We start from the raw sequence: 26,012 nt of genomic DNA, 5'->3' as shown, positions 1-26,012 counted from the left end.
GTATAATTTCCTATGAAACGTGTATATGCGAGTTTTTATCAAAATGTCTCTTTAATTTATCTATTTATTTTCCACGGAAATTAACATCTAGCGTTTTGAAAAAACGGAAAAATTCAGAAATTCTGGAAAACAGCATTTTTATTTATAAAAATAGCGAAGGCTATTCACGCAATGCGCTTGCGGGTCAATATCGATCATAAGACGAACGAATCCTTCGGGACGTAGACGTTGACATCACGAGACATCGCGAATATCCTTTACTTGGGTCGCGCCGTCGCCACTTGTTCGACCACCGACCACCCTCGGTCGTATTATCATCGACCACTTATCAAGGTGGCATTTAGCATTACGCTGTCCGCACTAAAGCACGCGAAGCGACACATAGTCACCCTCGATATTCATCGTTCATTTCTCAGCTGCGAAGTAGCGGCGTGCGCGCGTGTGTATGTGTATGTGCACGTTTGACAGAAAGTCGACAAAAAGTGCTATTTGTTCAGGTCGAATGTTACAATCATCGAAGATGTTCCAACCAAAGACCTTACAGGAGATGATCATGCCGCTGCTCATAGCGAACTTTGTCCTTGGGATAGGAATTTGGACCACCAAGTGTGGAAGGATCCTGAGCATCGCGTACTCGTTCGTCTGTCTGGTGATCTATTGCGTTTTGATGAAGTTTTCGATAGAATATATGTATCTCTACTTTTCGCATAAGGCGAGTGACTTCGGCGTTGCGATATTCCGAGCGATTTTCTACGTCAACATCTGTTTCACGTTGTTTCTTGTCCCTAGTGGCTGGTTGAGGAGAAAGGTAATTTTAAGAGATGATCGTGTAAGCGAAAGTAAATTCATAAAAGAGAGTTTTTAAATTTAACATGATTAACTTTAATATATCTTATATATATATTAAATTAAAAACACTTTTCTTTTTATTCAATTTTAAAAATTCGAAATAAGCTCTTAAATTTATTAGATTGTTTCGTGTTTTGAATTTTTTTGTTTTTGAATAAAAATACGCTATTATTGTCAACATCGATAGGTATTTTGTTTTCTAATTTTCATAGCGTATGAAGGAGGCAATGATGCGTATCGCTATGTGCGAAAAAACAATGGAACAAATGGGATTACAGAAGAATTATCGGAAATTATACTTGAATCAACTTTACGCACTTGGATTCATTGGGATATTATTTATCGTATCTATTATAATCAATTACGAGGGAATGTTTGTAAAAAATACACCCATGCATGTCAAAATCATTCTTATACTCGGCGTAAATTATCCTGTTGCCTTACTCTATGTAACCGACGTGTCCTTTTTGCACTGGGTCAGGTATGATAATTTGCTTCGAATACATAATAGAACTTAATTAATTAATTAATTAATTAATCATATCAGACCAATTCTCCTATACATTTGAATATAAAAATAATTTAATACAAAGAGAATATAAATATTTAAATAGAAAATTTTTTTTAATAATTTTAGACTGATCGTTTATAATGCAAATATATCATAATTATAAAAAATCGCAAAGTTTCTATAATTTATGACATTTTCCAATGAAATTTCTCATATTTTCCTCTTGCCGCGATTATGCTAAAGGAAAATTAATTAAAGGTACGCGAAGCTTCGATTCGAGCAGCTAAACAATCTGCTGCAACGCATGTTAACCACCACCCCCGATTCGCCGCAGCATAAAAGGGTACTGAAAATGAAGGATGAGTGGAATAAAACCTTCACATCCCCGACGCAACAGGATCGTAGATCCGAGGAGAACACCGACACGATGAGGGCTGCCAAGTGAGACCTTTATTCCAATGCACGTTTGAATAAAGGCTTTTACACGATTTTTGCACGCTCAAAAACACGCGTGATATGTATATATGTATGTGTACGTACAAACAAAATCATTATCACGTAAATAAATTCTTCTTAATTTTATGATCACATATACAACATCTTTGTTTTTCGTTTCAACATAATGATATTGTAATGCAATGATGTGTTTTTTCAAAATAATTTGATTGACGCTAGTTGACAGTTTCGTCTCCTTTATATTAAACAAAGGCAAGTTCATCTGGAATTAATTAAGGCCACCAGGAGCACGAACGAAGCGTACGGCATACAGATTCTCTGTTCTATGACGATATCATTCGTGTTTATCACTAGTCTTCTGTATTACGCTTATTCGATTTTTTGGCTGCAAATCAGCGCAGAGGTATTGCGACAGGAAATGGTACAGGTCGTCGGCTGGATTCTATTCTACGCGTCGAAGGTCCTCATAATAAATCATATGTGCGCTTTGGCAAGCATTGAGGCAAGCATTGAAAAAGTTTTCAGTATTTGAAAATAGTAACATATTTTCAACCTATTTCTTACAATTAGACAAATATTAATTGTCTTAAATTCGTTAAGTGTTAAAAAAAGAGAATAGATTATGTCGTTATATGTACATAAGATCACAAATGTAATGTTTAAATACATTCGTCACAATTTCCACAGGCCGCGAATACAGGTGATATAATCTGTGAATTGTACGAGCCATCCACCAGCAAAGAATTTCGCGCGGAGGCAAGCTCCTTATCGTCTCATTAAATTAATTAATCAAATATAACACAAGAAGATAAAACGTAAATTAATATTTAAGTAATTTTTTTTTTAGATACGGGACTTCACTTTGCAATTGATACAAAATCCGTTGATTTTTACGGCGTGTGGATTTTTTAATCTGGACCATACATTTATTCACGGGGTAAGTTATGTAAATTTTATCTGTAAATTTAATATGTAAAATATTCGAATATAAAATGATAGCTTTACAGATTATTATATATATATAAAATATTAAATCTCTACGTAATTATGTGAACTGTCGATGTATGTTAATTGATATATTTTATTTTAATTTCCATTCTAATAACATCTTATTCCTTAAATTAGTTTTTATTTTCATCTACTTTATCATTCTATATTTTAATCTAAATCTTATAATTTCTATACCTGTAATTTAAGGTAATTAATGATTAGTTATAAAATCTCGCATGCATATGTAACGTGATAATGTTAGACCCGTATATGTATGAAACAGATTAAAATATAATCTAATTCAGAAATTGCTCTACGTTTAAGAAAGAGAGAAAGAGAGAGAGACAAAAAAATTTTTAAGTAAAAATGTATAATAAAAATTATCAAATTTTTTATTTTTTTTTTAGGTCATTGGCTCAGTCACCACGTATCTCGTAATTCTCATCCAAGTTGGAGACCTACCGCAGTCAAATTCTATGAAAAATACTTCCATACTGAGCAATGAAACAAGTTTAACTACATTTAATACTCTTACAACTTATGTTTATTAACAAATACAAATATTTTACGCATGACATTTTTTACTGATCCGGAAAGATTTAAAAAATCAAAAGTTTGTGTGTAATAGTTTTAAAATATGTATATTTTGTGTGCATTTGTAATGCAAAAAGGAAAAGAAGCGTTTGCTGTTAAATCTCTCTTTCACGGAAAAATATATATTACAAAAATTGAAATATTTAATAAAGTGTATTATATATCTTTTTATAAATATACAAGTGGGTGTGATTATTTTTGCTTTCTCTCGTTTTTTATAAACAGGGTAGGTGCAGAAGATTTATAGAGCGTTATAAATTAATTTTATAATACGTGCTTTATAACTGTTATTTAAAAAAAAAAATCTACATTCTTATTTTGGCGATATCAAAGGCAAATAAAGAAATGATATCGCAAAGTGTTTAATTGTCTGATCGGTTAACGAGAATCCGATGACCGATTCACCCTGACGATTTTCCGCCAATTAGAAGGCCGACGAGGATATTGTGTCAATTACACTACCCCAAGTGCACTTACCCTGCTCGACTACTATCCAGATGGAGGCGTTAGTCCGTGAAATTCGGTCCTCCCGTAATTTAATAGAGTCTAACTTGGTCGAAGCAGCTTCCTATTCCCAATCAATTACACGTGTAATGCGTTACGTGAAACCTTCGCGCGATTCTCGAATTCTCTTCCAAACTTCTTTTTTCTCTCTCTATAAGTTTAGGTTGATATGACTTTTACATAACATTAATATATTTTTCTCTATATATAATTTATATTTTATATAATATTTAATATATTCAAGCAATGCACACGCGCGCGTGTGATGAGATTTTATACTTTTTCGATACATGCGCAAATTTCATGTTACCTTTAGTTACTTTCTTTTTGTATTTTAAAGCTTATAAAAATTGTGAAAAATTATTTAAAAAATTAATTAAAAGTACACGCGATTTTATTTTTGTGTAAAATAAAGGGAGTTGAAATATTATTAGAGAATTCTTCACAAAACGCGATCGGTCACATTCTAATGAAACTCACGGTGTTTCCTTCAATACATTATTTATAGAAAACATATTCGAACGTATAGATCTCCTGAACAAGGGGGATGTACAGAGGCCGTTTACATCGAGGATAACATTAATTGGGAATTAAGGGCGCGAACGTAGGTAGCCGTCACGAGCCACCTGCTACTACACGGTACTCTCGTCTCGAGCTAAAGGGATTGATTTATTGTGCCCAGGGGAGAAAGAGGGTTTGAGTGCGGGCCGGTTCGAATGGATGCCAACCAATGTGTCCCCTTCTGTTAAATAAAATTCTTAAGAGACATCTCGAATACATTATCGACGATACGATATTGTTATTACACATCCTTTTCCTCGAGTGATCTTCCTTTAAAATTACACACGGCTACATTTTCTTCAATTTGATAATCGATTTTTACTTATTCTTTAGTATTATATAAAATAAGTAAAATATTGCATAATAAAAGAAAATATTTTTATATTTGAATATAAATATTTTAAACCTGCAAATTTGTCAAGTTTTTTAATCTTAGCACTAGAGCATATGATTAATATTCTGATAGAATTAAGAAAGTTATAAAAAAGTTGATCAGCGCGAATATTTCTGAGAGATTCATATATCATTTCAAACATTATGATTTTTAAAAACGATTACAGTGTATAATTAAAATCTTTTAAATTATAATTATACGATCTCTTTATAATCATGCAGTCGAGAAAAAAGATACGAATACTCGGTAAGTGAAATCTGTACATCGTGCCGGATCAATGGGGTACATTTTTCTCCCGACCGAAGCATACGGGCTGGATTAGAGATGGAAATTGAGGAAAGGCAAACACAAACAGCAGTCTACAATCCTAATAATCCGCAAATGTCGTTTATCATCTGAGAGCGGATCCGCCTTAATTCCAGAGACCACTCCTACTCGCAGGATGCGCGCAGTCGCCGACCGTTGTTCCCTTTCCACTCTTGCATTTGTATGCATATATATCTTTGCTTTCCATCAAACTACTTACATATACAATCGACATATTCATCCTTTTGCTGTAACTTTACAATGCAATTAGAGATATACAAAGAAATAAACTTAAAAATACTAAGTAGAGTGGAAAAATATTATATACTCTATTATATACTACATAGAATTTAAAACCGTATATCTACAGATATACACAGATATACAAATTTACGTTCACAATTTTTTATTGTCATATTTCAACTTATTTTTAAATTTCTTAGCGCTTATTCCGTATGCTTTTAATCTTTCTGTTCCCAAGGACATCATTGGATCATCATTATTTGATTTGCGTTTACCGATCTTCGCTTTATTCAATTGAGAATTGTTATTCTTGTTTTTCTTCCGAACGTTTGTGGATTTCTCGGCAGAGAGAGATGCTATCTTTCCATTGTTTTCTATATTAATGTTAACGTTATCCGTTTTTATTCGAGAATCTTCCCTTCCCGCTTTATCTGTCTTCATTTTCTTAGGTTTATTACCATCTGGTCTGTTATCATCGTCTCTTAATTTGTTTTCTCGTTTTCGTTTTTCATTTTTATTCACTACATTTTTATCTTGTGCATCCCTTTCATCATTTTTATTACCATGAGAATTATTTTCTGCATTGTTTTCTGCAATATTCATTATTTTTTTCTTAGAAATATTATCGGTATTAATAAATTTCACATTAGGACTATTAATCTTAATTTTCTTCTTTCGCTTGCGCTTCTTACTGCTAGTATCAATTTGCTCAAGGACAGCTTTATCTTTTTCTTCTTTAGCTTTTTCTTCTGGATTGCTATACAAAAATACGCGATTAACATACGATCTAGTAAATATAATGCATATTTTTAATCATGTAACACTTACATATACAAACTTTTCAGAATTTTTTGTTTATTTGCTTCATTTGCAGCCTTTTGTTTATACATTCGAACATCATTCTCTTCCACATGTTCTGATTTATATCTAAGAGCTCTTCTTAAAGGGCACCATTTGTTTAACTCTTTATCATCAGCCATTAAAATCTTGAAAAATAAAATGTATATTAAATTAAATTATGAAAATTAATGTAATTACAAATAATTTTCTTGATTTTATAATAAATTATCTAAAAAAATTGTATATAAATATTACTTCTTCAACACTTAATCCATAATCATTTGGCACGACTTTTCTATATTTAAATCTACAAGGCAAATCTCCAATCATATCCTCATAATCCAATGAGTAATATTGATCAAAATACTCTTTGTAAGAAGAATATTGTTTTGGATCAAATTTTGGTTTCTTCTTTGCAATAAGTTCAGCGAATTTAGAGCGCCTTCTTCGTTTTCTTTTTTTCGTATTCTCAATGAGTTCGGATTGCAAATTTCGAGATTCGTCGTAATCAGCATCCATCTGTAATTAGTAAAGTTTCTACAAAATACATCAATAAATATATCGGCAATATATATATATATATATATATATATATATATATATATATATATATAATAAATTATAGTAAATACATTAAAATCTGGATCTTCACAATGAGGTTCTTCATATGACATAGCTTTCATATCAATTTCATCTGTTGTTGGGTCATATTTGTCCCATGTAGGCTCAATATCCAATTCATCATCAATCTCAGGAAATTCTGGCTTTTGATTTTCATCTTCACCACCAGCATAATATTCATCATTGAAAAGTTCTTTCATTTTCTTGTCATGTTCATTTGGATCAAAATCAGCATCAAAATCAACATTTTCGAAATGCATATCATTATTTCCTATAATTAGTATGAACATAGTAGAAAAAAGTGATTCAACAATTTCATATAAGTTTAACAAATATTGAAGGTTAAAAAATCTCATCTTACCTGTGATTTCTTTTAACTTTTCTATCTTTTCTTCTATTTCTTTTCTTTTCAATGCTTTTAATTGCTTTAATTCCTCCTTTTTTCGTTGTTTTTCTTCCTCTTTTCTTTGTCTAACTTCTGCCCTTTTCTGTGCTCTGCGTGTATCTTTCTTTCGCATTGAATTTTCCATTGTTCGTGGATATCTTAATGAAATGTAAATTTCATAAATAAACAAAAATTAAGTAATGCATTTGTATAAATGTATAATGTAAAACATGTAAACATATAATTACATATTAACATGTAATCATATGATAATAAAACGTACTTTTTGATAAATTCTTGATCAGGTTCTTCAAATCTAAAATTGTATTTGCGTTCAAATTCTTCTTGCTTCTGGATAGTTTTTTCATCTTCTGACAAATTCTCATCACTATCATGAATCATCTCATTATATTTTAAGTCTGTAGTATAAGACTCATTTTTCATATACTTATTGTTTAGAACATAATCTCTTAAAAACTTTTCATTTGCATCCAAATTAGGATCTGACCAAAATTCACGCAATGGTTTGAGCACTTCCTCGTCTTTGGGATCTATCTTCACCTCTTGACCTTTCAACCATTCCTTATATGACTCTTCTTCCTAAAGTAGTAAAACAATGACAATTTTACATAATAATATATAGTGTTAAAAATAATAAATTATCTTTTCTAATCTACAGTATCTTCCTTATATTTTATCGTTATTTTTATAAGATATATAAAAATAATCTTACTATTTAAAATCTTACAATTAAAAACTATTAAAAATTATAAGATAAAATAAAAGATAATATATATAAAATAATTAATAATTAAATACCTTATATTTTTCATCCTCTGTCTTTTGTTTTATCTGTAGAAGATCAGTATCTTCATCTTCATTTTCATCTTTTAGAACATGTTTAAAACTATCTCTTAATTGTTCTTGTTCCTCTACATAAGTGGGCATTTTAGATTTAGTTTTTTGTCTTGTGTCATCTTCATCTTCACTGCTACTGAAACGTCCATCTCTTTCCATTATGATTTTACGTTCGTAATCACGTAAAAAAAGAGCTTTTTCTTTCTTTGATTTCTTCTTTCCCTGTTCATTTGCTTCAGTATCTTCTGATATATCAGGTATAGTGATATCACTAAAGAATTTAATTTTTTCATCATAAATACGTGGATCCTCACTTTTCAAACAAGCCAAAGTTATAAGGAATTCCTTATCAAACTGTGAATTGTGGATCTAAAAAAAAAAAATTAATTATTGTTTGAAATCAATTAGCATTTATATTATATATGCCATTTTTGTTGTAAAGTATACAAAGAAAAAGATGAAAAACAAAATTCTTTATTTTTTAAAAACAAATTTAAAAATATTTAATAAATATATTCAATCATAAAAGCAACTAGCAACTTGTTAAAAATTTGTTTAAAAAATCAACATACGTTTTCATCATCATCTGATGAACTGCTGTCGCTGGATTCATCATCTGAAGCTGCAGCATCCTCTCCATATTTTGCCTTTACTGCAAGGTACATCAAATTATTATATATATATATATATATATATATATATATATATATATATATATATTACTTAATTTATAAAATACATTAGCTTATATTTAATTTTACCCCTACATCTATAAACTATATGAATTGAATGTATTAAGCTAATATTGTTACACAAGTAATTATTAATTAAATAGCTACTAAATAGTATTTTTTTATAACTTAGCTATGTTATCTCTTATATATAGCAAATTAAATTAAATTTTGTTTATAATATAATTTATAGTTTTTCCTTCTATTTTCGAGACGTGCAGATTAGGGTTGTAGCTGTTTATACTCACGTTTATGTAATTCCTCTTTTTGACGAAAGTTATCGTAAATGCTGGCATATTCCGTATTTATCTTTAATTCTGCTTCGGAGTCCGAATTATCATCATTAAATAACGACATATTAATTAATAGAAGCGAATGCTAATCAACGCATTGAACTGCAAGTGTTGCACGTTGCACTGGCGAGATAACCTAATTTTTGACCAGTTTTAATTAAACGTGTCGATGATACACGTTCTACTCTACGTGTGGTATGATTTTATTGAAATCTTGTTAAAAAAAAAATATTATAATATTGTTGAGAAATATTTAACTTATACGAATGTGAGTAAAAATCTTTCATTTTAGATTTAATTAATAATCGAGTATGACGGAATAAAATTTTTATTATTTTACAAATATCAATTAACTCTTTTCCGTATTTTTCAAATATATATGAAAAGATAGAAGTTTTTCAAAATATAGTTTGCTTTAACTCTAACTGTTTAATTTTTCAGGATTTAAACTTAGATATTTTTCCATTATATATACAAGTATATATAAATATATAGACATAATTAATTATATAGATATAAACAATCATGCTTACTTTATAAATATATATATTGTATGTAGTAAATAAATTGAAATACTATTGTAGTAATGTTTTTGTAAATGATTATAAATAGTAATATCTTAAAAAAGATGTATATATTAAAAAAGTTAAAAAAATAATAAAAATAGTTATATGTATATTGATTACAATGGAATAAATTTAAGTATTCATATTTGTTTATGTACACATAGACATGCATACATATATATACATATTTATATTTAAAATTACAGAATTTTGGACTATACAAGAATGGCCTGTATTTTGAACAAAGCCCCCATTTTGTGCCGAACTACTTTTTACAGGAACATAATTTTTGGATCTGTAACTAAAGTCACAAGAAATTATCATCAGCATTACACTAATAGGACAAATATCATTGCAGAACGGAACTTTAGACTTAAGGACAATATAAGCAGTGATTACAAAATCATATATAGAGAGCAAAGAATTATCAATATAATTACTACTATTGCATTTTATGGTGGATGCGTAGGTGTTATTTTTAGTGTGTGTCTTGCAGGATATATAATTTATGTAAATCCACCAGTGGAAGAAGAAGTGAAAACAACATTTAGCAATGGTGGTATGATAAAGCCTCTAAGTAAACTTGGTAGGGTAGGCATAATACTCTTTACTTTTGCCATATCTATCTCACTTATATTATGTAGTAGAATGATTCCATTTAGAATTTATCATAACCCTGTAGAGAAATTATACAAAGCAGTGTTCGTGCCTTCGATATTGGGTAAAAAACAAATAGTAACATTCGGCGAAGGCACTGCTGTGCCGAAATTTAAGCGTAAACATACAGGGGATGTATTATTTAATATTAATGGTCGTACTGTTTTACTCGATAAAGAATGTTTTCCAGTACCATATGTGCGTGAACGAATGATCTGCAAAACTGTATAGAATTGTTCATGTATTATATTTAATTGCTATTTATATTGTATCTTGGTTTCTTCTATCTATTGCACAGAAATGTTCCTAATATATTATCCGTTTATTCTATACATTAGGTATTGTTATAAACAGTTAAAAGTTAACTTTAACTAATATATAAATAATCATATACTAATTACACATATTCTTCATAAAATATATATAAAATTAAAATCGAATTTTTTTTCTCAATTTTTTAAATTCTTTAAATTCGTTTTGTGTATTGTAAATATTGTATTTCCTAATTCTTCCACTTTCTCTCTTATAAGTAATGAAATAAATAATATTTCTTCTACAGTATAGTTTTGATAGATTTTATATACATATAATATACAAAAATCCTTAAAAAGGCAAATTTATCTTAAAATCATCATTGTAATAAATTTGAAATTCAAATTACAATGTTTTAGTATCTATATGATAAGATATTCTTAATTAGTCTATAATTTCATATATCTTTTTATCCTATACATATATATGTATAAAATAACACATTAAAAACTAATTAATAATAAATAATTAATTGATAATGCAGTTAATATAATAATATCAATAAAGTTGTCTTAAATTGATATTTTGCAAAAAATTGTTTCCTAAACAGTAAAAAATTTTATATATAAAGTTCCATGTTTCCTTCATACCTTATATTAGTTGTTTGTACACAGGTGCTCTTTAGATTAATGCAATAAGTAATGCAGGATATTATTAAATGATATTAAAATATATTGTTTTTTTCCACACAATATTCTTCAATCTACATACTTGCATACTTGTTCATATGGAAGCTTTTCCACAATTTTTTTATCTTTTTTGAGTTCAACATCTATACTGTAATGTTCAATATGTAATTTCTTTACTATTGCTATCTTGTCTTTATGCTTTCCCCAAAGAATCAAGACTTCTTTCCCTATTGCAGGAATTACTGTCTCCAAGTATTCTTGATCCAGTCGTATAATATGTCCATCAACTTCTTCTGGTGTCTTTAGTTTCACTTTAGCGACAAAACCATCTTTTTCAACTGATTGAACAATACCTTTAGCTTTATAATATTTGTCACTTAGACTTTTTGTGGTTACCTTAACCATTAAACCTTTCTTAAGCCAACCTTCAATTGCAGGAAGATTATTGTCACTCTTTAACTTCTTGACAGATCCTGTCTCATTATCATGATTGGATCTTTTTGATTTCCTATCTTTTTCGTCAAGTATTTTGCTAGAACCTGGTTTGTCTTGATTGCTAGTATTTTCATCTTTTTTCTCTTGTTTTATATTGAACACAGGTAGCAACTTTGGTTTTGGTTTCAACTTTATATCAAGTACTAAAGGTGCATCATTCTCAGAACGCATTAATGGTGTTTTGAATGTTTCATTTTCTTCTTCCTGTGCATCATGTTTTGTCTTCTCTCTCTCTACTTGCTTTTCAATAAAATCCATCATTCGCTCCTCATCGTCCTTTTCCATTTTTTCTTTCTTTGCTTTTCTCTCCTGTGCAGCGAGTGTCTCAGGATCCCTATCAATATATGTAACATACCAGCCTGAAAAATAAAAGGACAGATTTTATAAAATTTAAAATTTTATTTATGGATTAAATTCCTCATTTGTTAAGAATAATAAACAGAAATTTTGATAACAAACCTTTTTCCGTTTCATCCACAACACACTGTCCACTACGTCCAAGCCATTTAACAAATGCTGTTAAAGTAAGCCACTGAGTCGCATTCATGTGTATATGTCCTCTGTCAGAGATGTATTCCTGGTATACTCGGTTTGCTGGTACTCGTCTTGTACCGAATTGTCTCTTTAATAAATTCAGATATCCTTGGGAAAATTCTCGTGAGAATTGATCCATATATCGATGAGCGTTCTCGGCGAATAGTAACAGTTGACGATGGTGTGATTCTGACATCGTGTGGCATTTGAATCCATTTTCGTCTCGGCATTGTTTCTGACACATTTGACAATACCATCTCAGCTTCTGTAATCCTTTGGCTTTGATCTTATTAGCAATATATTTTGGTGTGCCTACTTCGTGTTTTCCCATTGTTTATATTCTTCTTCCTCTGTACTGATTATCGTGCTCTTCAGGATGCAATATCAAGATTGCAAACCTAGAACCTAGAGTTGTAGGATTTTTTTCATAATCCTCTAGTTATAATATATTATTATTCACTCCCTTCCCGCCCTTTCTCTTGTTCACTTTTCTTCTTTCTCTTTATATTCGTCTTTGAAATCATATATTTTCGTATTTGCAATATTGATGCGTTCTAAAACTCATCATGTAGACATGTAATGATTTAAACCATTGATTATCGCTTTATAGCGCTTTCGAATGTAGCAGGTTTTAATGACGTCATTGCATGTTTGCTCTAATTGGAGAGTCGACCGTAATCCAACTCCGATCCGCGTCTGCAATGCATAGTGTGACAACGGTTTTATATGTTTATTGACGTTTTCGAATGGATAAGTTATTCCAACCTAGATCAATTAATCACTATATTTTACTATGAACTGAAGTCTTTTATTGGCAGTGACAACGCAATTGAAAACGCCATACGATTCCAGTATAGATTTCAGTCTTTTGTATTTTTCGATATTATAGTACCTTTCTTATGTTGGCTATTCTGATTTTAGTTCTTTTCAACATTTCACGTTCAATAGCCAACAGCTCCTTCTTCATCTCTTTCTATATTTCTTTTTCTTGCTGAAAGGAAATCGGATCAAGATGGTTAGTAAATGTGTAAAATAATAATCCGGATTTATGTAAAACATCACTGGCTAGTGTATTTCGATTATTTCATAAAAATTATGGAATAAATATGATTTAATCGATTTAATAAAACGATTGATAATTATGCTTTTTTCAACTTTATTGGCAAGAAAAATTGTATCACGTAACCTATTCGAAACAACGTTAAATAGCGTCGTTAAACAATTGTTAAATTATGGATTGAACGAAAAATTAAAAAAAAAAATGTGTTTTCTGGATAGCAATTAATGGAAAAAATCAAACGATTAATCAGATTTCTAATAATAATGTGTACAACATTTCAAATGTGTACAACATTTCAAAAGTTATGTGCAATAGGTGAAGATGCTTTTAACATGTGTTGAATTATTTTAGGCGAAGGTAAAATGTTCCGAATTAAGGACCAAAGACAAGAAAGAGTTGCTGAAGCAGCTCGAGCAGCTCAAGACAGAATTGACCACTTTAAGAGTGGCTAAAGTAACAGGAGGAGCTGCATCAAAATTATCCAAGATGTAAGTTCATTATGTAAAACTAATTTTATGTATAGCCTGTAATATTTTTCTATATAATAATATAAGTTACATATTTTTATGAGTATCTTTAATTTTTATTGCAGTCGTGTCGTAAGAAAGGCTATTGCACGAGTGTATATTATTATGCACCAGAAGCAAAAGGGAAATCTTCGTTTATTTTATAAAAACAAAAAATACAAGCCTCTTGATTTGAGGCCCAAGAAAACTAGGGCTCTACGTCGTGTTCTTACTCCCTATCAGGCAAGCAGAAAACCGTTGAAGGAAATACGCAAGCATTCTGCATTTCCACAGAGAAAGTATGCTTTGAAGGCATAATAACATGTATGTTTTTAATTAATATAAAAAATAAAAATTTCATAATAATATTGAGTGTTTATTTACAAAAAAAAAGAAAAACTGGTGATTGTTTCTTTTTATGATCTTAGGAAGGTATTTCTCTTGACAGATATAAATACAAGAAAAAAATTATATCTGCAAAACTATTCAAGGCACTGTATATTTATAAAGCAATTCTTTAGACAAAAATCTTACACTTTTACAAGGAATCAATACAGATGATTAAAAAAGACCTAAAATCTTTTATATACAAGTATTATGTTCTACATCACTATATATTGCACAAATATGATATTTTATTATTATAACAAGATTAAAATAAATTTATTATTAATGATTACACAGTAATTAGTCTTCCAGAACACCATGGACATGGATGAAAATTAGGTTCTATAATACATGCATCTTTACAATCTTTGATTTCTGACAGAACATCGAGAATCTCCGACGCTGTTTTATCTTCAATTAATGGTAATTCTGTATTCTCTAGCTTTTCATTTTCAGAGAGTGCAGAATTATCAACATTGATTTCTGTAAAGAATATATACATATAAATATGAATGAAACACAAATATGAAAATATTTCAAATATTATTTAAAAATATTTAAAAAAATTCTATTAGATATATATTTACTTTTATGATAATCCATACAAGTTTCTGTAGAATTTATCAATGTTTCAGGATGTTTTTTCAGCAATTCAGTTACTAATACTTTTAATTTATGTAATTGTTCTTGTTGCTGATTACGTTGCTCTACTAATTGACGAAAGGTTTGTTCTCTTTCCTTCCATCTCTCTCCTAGAATTGCTCGTTGTTTTTGATATAAAGTAATGTATTCTCCTGTATAAATATATACAATTAATCAAGATAAACCAACTTTATAATCTATCAATGCAGTTCACGTACAAAAAAATAACATATTATTTCACACAACTTCCCGCTATCACACATATATACATGAAAATAAAAATTAATATTTTTAAATAATTGCCTGCTATAAATATATCTGAAAAATTAATGTCAATTCTTTGATTAAAAATATAGCTTACCTATAGTTTCTGTTTCACCTTGGAGTTGAAGAACAAGATGTTCCAATCTCTGTTTTTCATCAGTTAATTCAGCGACTTTTTCCATTGTTTCTTTAAACCTTTTTTCTAATTTTATAAGAGGCTCAGAATCATTTAAAGCATTTTTATTTTCTGGCAGTGATAAGTTTTGCGTTGTTACAATATCATCATGGTTTTGTTCATTAATTGTAGACTGATCTTTGTTAACATTCTCAGATTCTTTGGACAAACGTGTCTCTTCTTGCACTTTGTTTTCCAATTTCTTTGCAAGTTCTTCATTTTCTTTTTTTAAATTCTCTATACAAATCTATAATATGTAAATTGTAAATATATAAATGATATTGTTATAACTTTGATATAAAGTTATTATGTTAATTACATTGTTTTTATATGGAAAAAACAAGAAGAATTAATATATTATATAAATAATTTAATATTATATAAATAATTTATATATAAATAATTTAAATTGAGAAATTATTAAAAATTTCAGAAATTACCAAAGTATTTTGCAGTTCTTGTTGGAGTGTATGGGCATGATGAGATTGTGCTTGATAATGTTGCATTTGATCTGCAATTTGAGCATTCTGCAATTTTTCTTTTTCTAATTCTATTAAAAATGTTTCTTTTTCCTTCAATTCCTCTTTTAAATTATCCATTTCGGTTTCAACTGCATTTAATCTTGCGTTTAATTTTCTGCCAATATTTCGTTCAGCTTGAAGTTGTTCTGTCAAATCTAATTTGTCATTACTCTGAAAAAAGAACACTTATAAATTTTTTTTTAAACTAGATGAAAAAAATTTTTTAATAAACAAATATATAAAATAAATATAAAATATATAAAATATATATATACTATAAAATAAATAAAATTTTTTTCTAAATAAAAAACGATCATAGTAAAAAATAAAATCATATTGATGTACATTGTGTAGCTCACCAGTGTGACAAAAGCATTTTCCATTTCAGTTAATTGCTCCTTCAATTGTTGATTTTGTAAAACGGCTCTAGATGCGCCAAGTTTTTCGCTTTCAAGAGCTTGTACCAATTTTACTGCATCTGCTCCATCATCTTTTGTATCTCGTAATTCTTGCACTTCTTTTATTAACATTTCAATTTCCATTTCCTAAAAACGTTATGTTATCAAAAATCATTTTTTCTACAAGTTTTTTTATAAGCTGCTATTTTTTGAGCATGTTTTTACTTTTTCGGATAATATAGTATGAAGTTTTTCTTCCCGCGCAGTCAATTCCTCGATATTTTTCATTAAAGTATTTATCTCATCATTACGATCTTGCAATGGAAGTAAAGATTCATTTTTTTGTTTTTCATGTTGAAGTTGCTGTTCTAAATCTGATAAACGTTGTACATAACTTTTCTCTCTGCTTTCTAAATCACTGATCATTTTGTTTCCATTTTCAATCTGTAATTATTTATTTAGTTTTCTATAATTTTATTTTTTAATATTTTATAATAGAGCATGTTACATGTACCTCATTAAGCAATTTCGCTTGTTGTGCATCCAATTGTCGTATGTAATTCTGATATTGTCTATTGGTTTCATCTTTTTCGTTATTCACTAGCCGTAAAGTTTCTCTCATTTGAGCCAATTGTTGTTCCAATACTGTGACAGTTTGATGCTGAGACTCTAATGTTTGTGATGTATCAGTTAACTATAATCAAATTATTTATTAGTTTTGGGATAAGATTGCAATCTTCAAGAATAATCATGCACAATTACCTGTTGTATTTTTAATTCATTTAAAGAAAGTAAGGCTGCTTTCTCTTGAAATTCTTGTTGCAGACTAATAAATTCAGTATTTTTTAAATTCAACTTTTGTTTTAATTCTGAAGTTTCTAATTCCAAATCTTCCTTTTCTTTTCTGCAAACAAATGAATTATTTTGCAATATGTATTTAAATTAAATGATTTTAGCAAAAAAATTTAATGCCCATATGTGTAATACCTGAGTTCATAATATTTTTTCTCAAGTTCATCATAAATCTGTTGTATTTGCTGAGCATTTTTCTGAGTGTCAGTAGAATTACTTCTTGTTTGAGCTAACTCTTTTTCAAGCTCATTAATACGAAGTTGGCTATGTTTCAGTTTTCCACTCATCTCTTCTAATTCCTCTAAATATCAGAGATATATTTAAATAAAATAACAATCAGCAACTTTTTTTTTAGAAAATCTGAGAGAGAATATTTAGGTTAATATGAGCTTTAGTATTATTATTTGAATGATAGGGTTAATGATCAGTGCTTAATGATATACTGACTTACAGATTTTCACTTAGATCAAAGATTTAATTATAGCAATATCATTAATATTTAAAATATTTTCAGAATAAATTTTAAACATTTAGATATTTTACAAATATATTAACCTGCATTTTGTTTTGCAGTCCTCTGACTTTGCGCCAAAGCTGCTGTGAGTTCTGCTTTTTCTGCTATCAAAATGCCAGTAGTTTGTGTATGAATTTGCAATTGCTCCTTCAAAGGATTTATTTCGCGAACAAGTTTGGCTTCAAACTCGGAATCTTTTGTAGCAAGAATTTCTTCCAATTCAGCAATTCTACTATGCTATTGTTTTCACACATAACAACAATGAAATTAAATATAATATAATATAATAATTACAGAGCATATGCAAATTAAACTATTAGATATTATATATATTTAAACTATTTACTCACGTAACGACTGACTTGAATGTGTAAATCATTCACAAGTTGTCTCTGCTCTTCCAGACAAGTTGTTAAGAATTGATTGCGGCACTTCAAATCAATGTCAAACAAAGATGGATCACTATGATCTGCATCATCAGTAAGCACATTAGCGACTTCTGAAGCCATTTCTAATAAATGTTCTGTTTGCACTGTTGATGGTCCATTAGATGCCACTATATTTAAGTTGTATCTGTCATCATTTTCCATAAACTGTGAATCTGCCTGAAGATGTGCAGAGTCTTTATCAGCACTTTCATATAATACAGTGTTTTCTAAACAATTTTCCAAAACAGGAAAGTTCTTTTCTGTTCTTTCATTTGTTGCAATTTTACTGTCGCTTTCTGTTGTATCTTTTAAGTTATTAGTATCACTAGAATCAAAAGTATGATTCAATACATTTCCTTCCTTATGTACAATGTTTATTTTATCCAGATGTTCCTCAGATTGGACTAAGTTGTTTGTTTGTTTGATCTCATTGTCATTATTTTGATCATAAGGTTTATCCACTTCTATAGTTTGGCAACTTGTTTGGCACTAAACATTATTCAAATATAAAAATTTTTATACATAAAATATCTGAATCTTAATTGTAAAATTTAATAATATTATTTTTATATGTAAAGTTATATTATAAAAATGATTCATAGTTATATTATAAATATGTTTCATAAAATAAAGATTGTTAATTAAGTTTATATAATAAATATGCATTTATATTTTTAAGAAACAGCATATAATATTTATTAATTATAAATCATTATCATATAAAATATATATTATCATCATGAAATTATTACCTGTGATATGGATCCATCTATTATATTTGCATCTTGCTGTTTGTTTGAGACCTCTTGTGCTTGCAATCTTTTTTGTAATTGGAATTCCTTTAGCTGTAATAAAAATCATAAAGAAAAATTATAAATTAAAATAAGTCCTCAAAAATTAAAAATTGAATAAAATAAAAAATAAGAGATAAACTATTCTTATATTCTATTCTAATGTTTGCAACATTTAAAAGTTTGTAAACTTTTTAAAAACTTGATAACAGCTTTATTTTATACTATCTTTATTTTATACTTATATTAATTTACTTGTGTCAATAAAAAAATTGACACACTATAAGATATTACTCCCGCATCGCTGCATATTAATTAATTCAGCTAGCTACTTATATAGAATATATATGTATAATATAGCTCCGAAAATTGTCAACGATCATCCGTGACACATTACCTTCTTTTTAGCAGCCAACAGTTTCTCTGTTTTATTCAGATTCATCGTGCGAAAACTTTCGTTACACGGTGCTCATCAAATGTCACGTCGCATAAAAAATTCTAAAAACGATTTACATCGTCAAATTGAAAAATATTGTGGGGAGACGAAGAATAGGCGGAAGGGTTATGTCACGTCTACGTGTACCGCTACAGCTAGCGCTACACATTTACGTGACAAATAAGCTTGTCATAATTGTCATCACACATACCTCACATTCACTTTCAAGGCAATTGGGTGTGTTTTGATGCTACGAGAGTTTCGAGTCGTCTGATTAATCGATGAAAACGAAAGAGCAAAGATTCCTTTATTCTGATTGGTCCGTCAAATAGTTCGAAATTTCATCCATCGAAACGCTTTTGCTACTGCATGCTTTGACATCAGGCACTTCCGAGCGTATCTCATCTAGACATTTGTACATCATGACTTACACTTACAATTAGTAATAACGCTATTGGCAAGTTGGCAAGCAGTGTCTCCAATGGTCTCCGACATAACCGCATAAAAATAATCGCTGAATTGACTCAGAGTTGTTTTTAATTTCATTTTAAAAACGGATAGAATTATTTAATACTTGAATTATTCTCATATTTTATATTTTGGAGCAAATAGGCATTATAGCTCCATAGAGCTGGAAGCAACGTCATAGAAAAAAAAATTTAAAAATTGACGGCTTGAAGGTTTGAAATGCGTGATATTTATATATTTATTTAATATTTTCAAAGAGACGTGTGTTGAGTTTATAAATTGAATAATTTATAGTGAGGTGTATCATCATCATATTTTCAAAAATGCATACATCTGCTAACTTTATTCTACGTGGTGGCGACGCAGCATTCGCCAATAGACAGAGATTATTATTTGATCAGCTTTCGATTGCCGAAAACAGTTGTAATAAACGTGTCATATCTGAGGTGGATGATTGCGAAAGAAGTTTAATTTTGAGAGACGATCAAAAACAAAAGAGAGAGACTAAAAGATTTCGCGGCAAGGAGAGTATCTTTAAACGTCCCGAGGGTCCAGCACCGCGCGCGAATTTCAGAAATATTCCAGACTATCATAGGAATCCACACAAATGGGTCAAGTATAGTCTGGATGATGTATCTAGCGAAGACATGACGGAACGCAGCAATATGCAAGCTGCTATGTCATTTCTAAAAGAACTGAAAGCACGCAGAGAAAATGAAGAAGTTGATCAATGTGAAGAAAAGATGGATATTGAATTTGAATCAGATTTGCAAGATTCTGTGGAATTTAAATCTAAGAAACAAATATCAACATCACAAATAAGGTTTAGAAAACCACAGATCAAAGATGTGGCAGAAAACTCTAAAGCAATTGTTACAGACAGCACACTTGTATTCAAAAGTAGTAAGATTATCTTGCCAGAATATGTAGTTGGACAGAGACCGAAGAAAATATCTAAACAAAACAGACCTGTGGTTAAAGTTGATCGTTCAAAACAACTTAGATTAGATCATTTACAAGAACCAGATGAAGAAGAAGATAACAGAGATGTTTAATATAAAATCATTGTCCACAAATGTTTATATATACTATCTTATATATACTTATAATACTATATAGTACTATCTTATTTTAATTTTATCTTAATATTATCTTAATATCAAAAAAAGATAAAAGAAAATAAAAATAATTAACAAATATTATTATGTTTTTCACATACAATCTTTTGATCACCATCTTATACATACTTTGTTTTTGTTGTTATATGTATAAAAAGATTGTAGATATATAGTTTTATTTCAATATAAAAGATAAAAATTTCATTACTATATTACACTGTGTTGCCGTTTTTAAGAATAAATAAAATTAATAAAATTTTTAATAAAATTTCAAATAACGTATTTCAATTACATATAAATAATAAGCATTATATATCTTTATGTATATTTTTTGAAGATGATTTTTTACTTTTGATCTTAACATACTTATATTCCATTATATTAGTTCCCACAATTCAATGATTGAATAAATTGTGTTTTTTCTCGTCTTATCTGAAATATAAAAATTATATTAGTAATTATTTTATACATTAATAATTATGTATGTGTACACATATACACATACATGTCAAAAACAGCTGTTTTACCATTTCTTATTCTGTCATGATCAACAGTCATGATATATAAATATCTAGATACGAATATGATTCGAACGCGCCAAAAATTGATGCAACTTCATGGCATTGGCATCTGTTGGGTGTTGGATTAAGTGTGCTTCCTGTCGGCAGAACCATTCACCGGCGTAAAAGTTTCAAAGTCTCGTGAAAGTAATATCTATCTGAACTATTGTTGAACTTTGGTAAGTGTCGTAAATGAAAACGCATTACAATTGTGGTGAAACATAAAGCTTATGCATTTATGACTTATGAATTGCGGGTGCAAGGGGGGGAATTATAACCTCAACTCTTCGATTTTCAAAATGGCGTGTGCCCGTTTCGAGAGATAGGTGAAAGCTCATGCGTTGTTATCGTGTCGCTCTTGAACTTTCGTCCTTTTATATCGTGACCACGATTATTCCGTTTACGTGAAATTTTCGCTAATGTAGTTATAGGTATATAGAGTACAAAACTTTCTTTTCTCTTTTTCGAATTTTTTTTTCTTTCATTTCTTGATGGAAATCCCGATGGAAATTTTCCTCGCGGCATTCTCCGTGATATTCAGTCTACTGATAGTATTCCTCCTCGTTTTGATGGGTAAGCAACTCACATTAACAATCATCATGAAGTATGACGTAATCATAGCATCGGAAATTTCTCGGCTTGCAAGGGAGGTTGTGCGAAAGTAGCCTCTCCTATTTTACGTTGTACTGAATTAATCATTATTTATGTACATACACTATATGTATAAATGCAGACAGGCATCCAACACGTTTTAATAATTTATAAATTTAATGCAACTTTTTTTTTATGTTCCCTCTATTATTTCCCTGTCTATTTCTGATTAGCATATCTTACTTGCATTATCATGATCGATATATTTACATCGTTCTTTCGAAGAACAGTATATTGTAAAATTTATTTGAGTATGAAATTATAATACTTGAATCTATAAAAGTTAATAAATTAGATAAGAATTTAGATTAGCTATTTAATCATGTAAATAAATCTCAATTGTTTTGAATTCGGACATTATAAAAGTTAGTGAATATAATTTATATATTTTATATTATTATTGCTTTAATATCGAATTAATATTAATATAGTAATTTCTTTTGTCACAGGGTGGTACTTAGTCTGGACGTTCTTCCTATCGCGATTCCGCTTTGTAAGAGAACTGACTGGGAAAGGAATGAGCGAGTCGTCATCCGTTAATGATTTGAAGAACGGTCGCTCACGCATCAAGAAACTTCGCCGTGATTAACTAGACAATATTAACGCTATTACATTTATATGAACGACTGCATAAGACAAAACATATCTGACTAAGATGTCTGTAAATATACGTTGTGCAACTACAGAAGACTTGTTAAATATACAGCATTGTAATTTGCAATGCTTACCTGAAAATTATCAGATGAAGTACTATCTGTACCATGCTCTTTCTTGGCCGCAGCTAAGTTATGTAGCTGAAGATGAGAAAGGAAGAATAGTAGGATATGTGCTCGCCAAGATGGAGGAAGATTGCGAAGACAATCCCCATGGACATATTACCAGTTTGGCAGTGAAACGTTCTCATAGAAGATTAGGAATTGCACAGAAATTGATGAATCAGGCATCTAGGGCGATGGTGGAATGTTTTGGAGCAAAGTACGTTTCATTGCATGTCCGCAGAAGTAATCGTGCAGCTCTTAACTTGTACACAAGCAGTTTGCAATTTGAAGTATCTGAGGTAGAGCCAAAATATTATGCAGATGGTGAAGATGCTTATGCAATGAAGCGAGATCTCACTAGCTTTCATCATGAAAAGGCTCTTAGAGACAGAGCACACAAGGAGGGCAATGTTCATACACACCTTGGCAGATGTTGTGGTGATCACTCGTAGGTCTGTCCATCATCACTGTTGCTGTCAAAACCAGGTTGGTTCTTAAAATCGAAACTTGAAAACACATCCATTTAATATTTTCTGCTAAGGAATATAAGTAGAGATTGTCAAATACCGATTAATTGAAAATAATTATCAATATATAAAGTTATTTCTTATGGAGCTTCTACTTATCAAATTCTGACTAGGTACATATTGATAAAAATGTTTTATGTACAACTATGCACAGAAACTACTTGTTGAGATTTGCACAATAGAGGGAGATTGGACTTTGGGGCTGTTTTATCTGTCAATTGACAGTTTATTGCATAGATATATATTGTATGCGAGTTTCGTTCACACATCAAAATGTAATAAAAATTGATAAATTGTAACATAAAGAATAAAGGAATTTCTGAAATAATTGTCTTATTTTTCACGATCTTTTTCTTCTCTCTCTTGAGACTTTATTGTATGAACGAAACTATAATGTACAAGTAATGTGCCAATATGCAAAATTAATTTTTCAAGGTGTTGTTAAAATGTTATTGAAAAAGAGAACGCTAGGATTCAGTTTACGCACTTTTGACTTATATTACAATCGAATACGAATTATATGAATACGTTTCTCGATAGATATTTTCTTTTTCAAATACTTCTTGATTATTTAAGCATATTTTAGCTTAAAAATTATTTTTGACATTGCACGATATTCAAACAGATTTATTCCACTATTGCATCTCGGACATACTATTGCGCACATGGTGTGTGTATACATACTCTGTTTTTGTAATAGGAATAGTTATGTATGTATATAATATATAATATGTATAAATATATATCTATGTATATATACAAATAAGGTGTTCTTAACGTAACGTAATCAATTATTTAGTTTATAACGCATCTCGGCTTTGCATTGAATAGCATGAAGAAATCTTCAATGATAAAACGCAGGAATCTTCGCGCGTACTATACTATACTACCGAAAGCATAATAAACCGAGTTTTCGATGTGTAATAAATTCCTCTAAAACGATATCACGTACGCTATATCGAGAGTTCCTTTTTTCCAATTTTTTCATCTCAATCTTATGTTAGAATAATCGCTCTCGATATGTAGCTTGTAGTACAGTAAGTATAATAAGTATTTATCTTTATAATAACATGAAATACCGTTGTGTGTGTATATATACGTAAATGTAAGATCGCAAGAATACAATTACTGCGAAAGGATTATCCAGGTACAATGTACAAAAGGGAAATTAGAGGGAAACGACGAATTGTGTTTTCATTAGCGGGAATAAAACAACATTTGCCAGTCTGCATTAAAAAAAGAGAAATTATTAATAGTTAATGACATGATATACCTGAATATATGATAGTTGAACGTGAATGATAAGCACCTATCGACTATCATATAAACTTCGAAATATACAGTTCTATATTCTACATAACTATCTATGCCACATGTATATTATATTACAAAAAACGCTTCGCTAATAAATTATAATACAGGTCTCGAGGTTCATGTATAAATGTTTTTCTATATGCGATATGCTTGGGTATATAATTTCTAAAAAATAAACTGTAGAATATATCTCAATGTCATAAGTCGCGCTTTCAAAAAGAATCGCTTCATCTATGTCACAATAGTAATTACGACAATCTTTTAATTGAGAAAGAAGAATGTCGAAAGATGAAAATTCTCACATGGAGTAAAAAAGAATTCTATTAAATGTTCATCAGCATTAAAGCTGCGACAAAACAGCCAATTACATTTTAATATGCGGCTAGAAATATACATATAATCGCGTGACAGTCACACAATTGTATTTCCAGTATTATTTAATCGAGGCGCAATAGAACTCCAATAAATAAGTTGGATAGTTTCGCGAATTATGTTGAATGGATCCTACTAGTTGCAAGTTATTTTTAAGTACACTTTCGCATGTGGATGCCAACGAAACAACTTGCGCCGCAAATTAGCGATTGGATCATATACGTATTCTTAGCTTCGATAATTATATATTTAAAAATAAATTATAGTCTCTTGGTGATAGTTTAATGAAAAAAAAATATATTAATTATAATTGTATGTTAAAATATAAAAAAGACAGTTTTGATGATTAGATAATTACAAAAATGCAATTCTATGGCTGATTTATCATATAATGGATTAACATATAATGATATAGAAATGCAAAATGTGAAGATAAAATGATAACACAATCTTTACGATATTCTCGTGATATTTGCGTTGTTTGCGTTAATCTACAGAAAACTCGAATCTGCATTAATAAAAATCATTCTATAAAAATTCGCTCTATAAAAAAGATTTCGTTATAGAAAAGAAATTCACGAATACGCGTAGAGTTGCCGTTCAAATTCTTATGATAATACTTCATTCGATCCGCCGCTGATTGCGGTTCACGGTGTGCGCTCGTGACTAATTTTCGCTGTTATGGAAGAGCCTGGTAAAAAGGCCTGGGCGCTCGAAAAATTCGTAAGTAGTAACCAGCAGTAAAAGCTTCGTATAAAATTTTCGTTTAAAGTTGTCCTCCAAAAGAATCGTTTGTAACAAGTAATATAAGTTCGCCTCTGCGTGCAAAGTGTGTTCCCTGCATTGAATTTTCTTTCTCTTGGTGTCAATTTTCCAATATACGATCGAACTAGAAAAACAGAAACGCGGTTGTTCCTCAATTCGACATTAGTATTCATATC

General features: G+C 29.7%; 10 protein-coding genes across 12 annotated transcripts in view; 6 read left to right on the top strand and 4 right to left on the bottom strand.

The window, feature by feature from the left end:
- The first annotated feature begins 376 nt into the window (after positions 1 to 376).
- LOC126848299 (putative gustatory receptor 28b) lies at positions 377 to 4,153 on the top strand. The gene is made up of 7 exons (XM_050589086.1): positions 377 to 808; positions 1,062 to 1,330; positions 1,619 to 1,801; positions 2,069 to 2,318; positions 2,504 to 2,572; positions 2,664 to 2,753; positions 3,214 to 4,153. Exons 1-7 carry the CDS (start codon positions 446 to 448, stop codon positions 3,355 to 3,357), a joined length of 1,368 nt encoding a protein of 455 aa, XP_050445043.1. The 5' UTR covers positions 377 to 445; the 3' UTR covers positions 3,358 to 4,153.
- Positions 4,154 to 4,280: 127 nt separating this feature from the next.
- Positions 4,281 to 9,239, bottom strand: LOC126848295 (protein KRI1 homolog). Its single transcript, XM_050589080.1, has 9 exons — positions 9,092 to 9,239; positions 8,685 to 8,764; positions 8,074 to 8,481; positions 7,538 to 7,854; positions 7,231 to 7,412; positions 6,881 to 7,140; positions 6,504 to 6,767; positions 6,237 to 6,394; positions 4,281 to 6,165 (listed from the first exon to the last, which is right to left on the bottom strand). Exons 1-9 carry the CDS (start codon positions 9,198 to 9,200, stop codon positions 5,562 to 5,564), a joined length of 2,382 nt encoding a protein of 793 aa, XP_050445037.1. The 5' UTR covers positions 9,201 to 9,239; the 3' UTR covers positions 4,281 to 5,561.
- On the top strand, positions 9,192 to 10,877 carry LOC126848297 (uncharacterized). 2 transcript variants are annotated; one of them, XM_050589083.1, is made up of 2 exons: positions 9,192 to 9,331; positions 9,909 to 10,877. In XM_050589083.1, the coding sequence occupies exon 2, from the start codon at positions 9,928 to 9,930 to the stop codon at positions 10,588 to 10,590; it is 663 nt and encodes a 220-aa protein (XP_050445040.1). In that variant the 5' UTR covers positions 9,192 to 9,331; positions 9,909 to 9,927; the 3' UTR covers positions 10,591 to 10,877. The 2 variants fall into 2 exon arrangements, with proteins under 2 accessions (XP_050445040.1, XP_050445039.1); XM_050589082.1 differs by having other exon boundaries at positions 9,261 to 9,404; positions 9,909 to 10,874.
- A 314-nt stretch (positions 10,878 to 11,191) lies between these two features.
- On the bottom strand, positions 11,192 to 12,909 carry LOC126848296 (DNA/RNA-binding protein KIN17). Its single transcript, XM_050589081.1, has 2 exons — positions 12,255 to 12,909; positions 11,192 to 12,154 (listed from the first exon to the last, which is right to left on the bottom strand). Exons 1-2 carry the CDS (start codon positions 12,658 to 12,660, stop codon positions 11,370 to 11,372), a joined length of 1,191 nt encoding a protein of 396 aa, XP_050445038.1. The 5' UTR covers positions 12,661 to 12,909; the 3' UTR covers positions 11,192 to 11,369.
- A 299-nt stretch (positions 12,910 to 13,208) lies between these two features.
- On the top strand, positions 13,209 to 14,572 carry LOC126848298 (60S ribosomal protein L35). 2 transcript variants are annotated; one of them, XM_050589085.1, is made up of 4 exons: positions 13,209 to 13,344; positions 13,741 to 13,877; positions 13,982 to 14,219; positions 14,324 to 14,572. In XM_050589085.1, exons 1-3 carry the CDS (start codon positions 13,342 to 13,344, stop codon positions 14,211 to 14,213), a joined length of 372 nt encoding a protein of 123 aa, XP_050445042.1. In that variant the 5' UTR covers positions 13,209 to 13,341; the 3' UTR covers positions 14,214 to 14,219; positions 14,324 to 14,572. The 2 variants fall into 2 exon arrangements, with proteins under 2 accessions (XP_050445042.1, XP_050445041.1); XM_050589084.1 differs by lacking the exon at positions 14,324 to 14,572 and having other exon boundaries at positions 13,982 to 14,261.
- Positions 14,363 to 19,498, bottom strand: LOC126848294 (golgin subfamily A member 2-like). Its single transcript, XM_050589077.1, has 13 exons — positions 19,265 to 19,498; positions 18,829 to 18,921; positions 17,999 to 18,565; positions 17,690 to 17,885; positions 17,270 to 17,435; positions 17,045 to 17,186; positions 16,797 to 16,976; positions 16,508 to 16,726; positions 16,244 to 16,429; positions 15,804 to 16,055; positions 15,286 to 15,610; positions 14,870 to 15,076; positions 14,363 to 14,765 (listed from the first exon to the last, which is right to left on the bottom strand). Exons 1-13 carry the CDS (start codon positions 19,307 to 19,309, stop codon positions 14,572 to 14,574), a joined length of 2,772 nt encoding a protein of 923 aa, XP_050445034.1. The 5' UTR covers positions 19,310 to 19,498; the 3' UTR covers positions 14,363 to 14,571.
- A 262-nt stretch (positions 19,499 to 19,760) lies between these two features.
- Positions 19,761 to 20,967, top strand: LOC126848302 (protein TSSC4). Its single transcript, XM_050589089.1, has 2 exons — positions 19,761 to 19,983; positions 20,066 to 20,967. The coding sequence occupies exon 2, from the start codon at positions 20,095 to 20,097 to the stop codon at positions 20,824 to 20,826; it is 732 nt and encodes a 243-aa protein (XP_050445046.1). The 5' UTR covers positions 19,761 to 19,983; positions 20,066 to 20,094; the 3' UTR covers positions 20,827 to 20,967.
- A 754-nt stretch (positions 20,968 to 21,721) lies between these two features.
- LOC126848304 (small integral membrane protein 13) lies at positions 21,722 to 22,698 on the top strand. The gene is made up of 2 exons (XM_050589092.1): positions 21,722 to 22,022; positions 22,550 to 22,698. Exons 1-2 carry the CDS (start codon positions 21,941 to 21,943, stop codon positions 22,687 to 22,689), a joined length of 222 nt encoding a protein of 73 aa, XP_050445049.1. The 5' UTR covers positions 21,722 to 21,940; the 3' UTR covers positions 22,690 to 22,698.
- A 57-nt stretch (positions 22,699 to 22,755) lies between these two features.
- LOC126848303 (N-alpha-acetyltransferase 10) lies at positions 22,756 to 23,713 on the top strand. The gene is made up of 2 exons (XM_050589090.1): positions 22,756 to 23,344; positions 23,540 to 23,713. Exon 1 carries the CDS (start codon positions 22,756 to 22,758, stop codon positions 23,308 to 23,310), a length of 555 nt encoding a protein of 184 aa, XP_050445047.1. The 3' UTR covers positions 23,311 to 23,344; positions 23,540 to 23,713.
- Positions 23,714 to 23,858: 145 nt separating this feature from the next.
- LOC126848300 (breast cancer anti-estrogen resistance protein 1) overlaps positions 23,859 to 26,012 on the bottom strand; it is a 61,280-nt gene continuing 59,126 nt past the window's right edge. The window contains exon 10 of the transcript XR_007687243.1: positions 23,859 to 25,960. The gene's annotated coding sequence lies outside the window, so the exon portion shown is untranslated. The remainder of the gene's footprint in view (positions 25,961 to 26,012) is intronic.

Source organism: Cataglyphis hispanica, chromosome 3 (assembly GCF_021464435.1).
Source record: "Cataglyphis hispanica isolate Lineage 1 chromosome 3, ULB_Chis1_1.0, whole genome shotgun sequence".
Taxonomy (NCBI): Eukaryota; Metazoa; Arthropoda; class Insecta; order Hymenoptera; family Formicidae; genus Cataglyphis; species Cataglyphis hispanica.
This window is presented reverse-complemented; position numbering and strand designations above follow the sequence as displayed.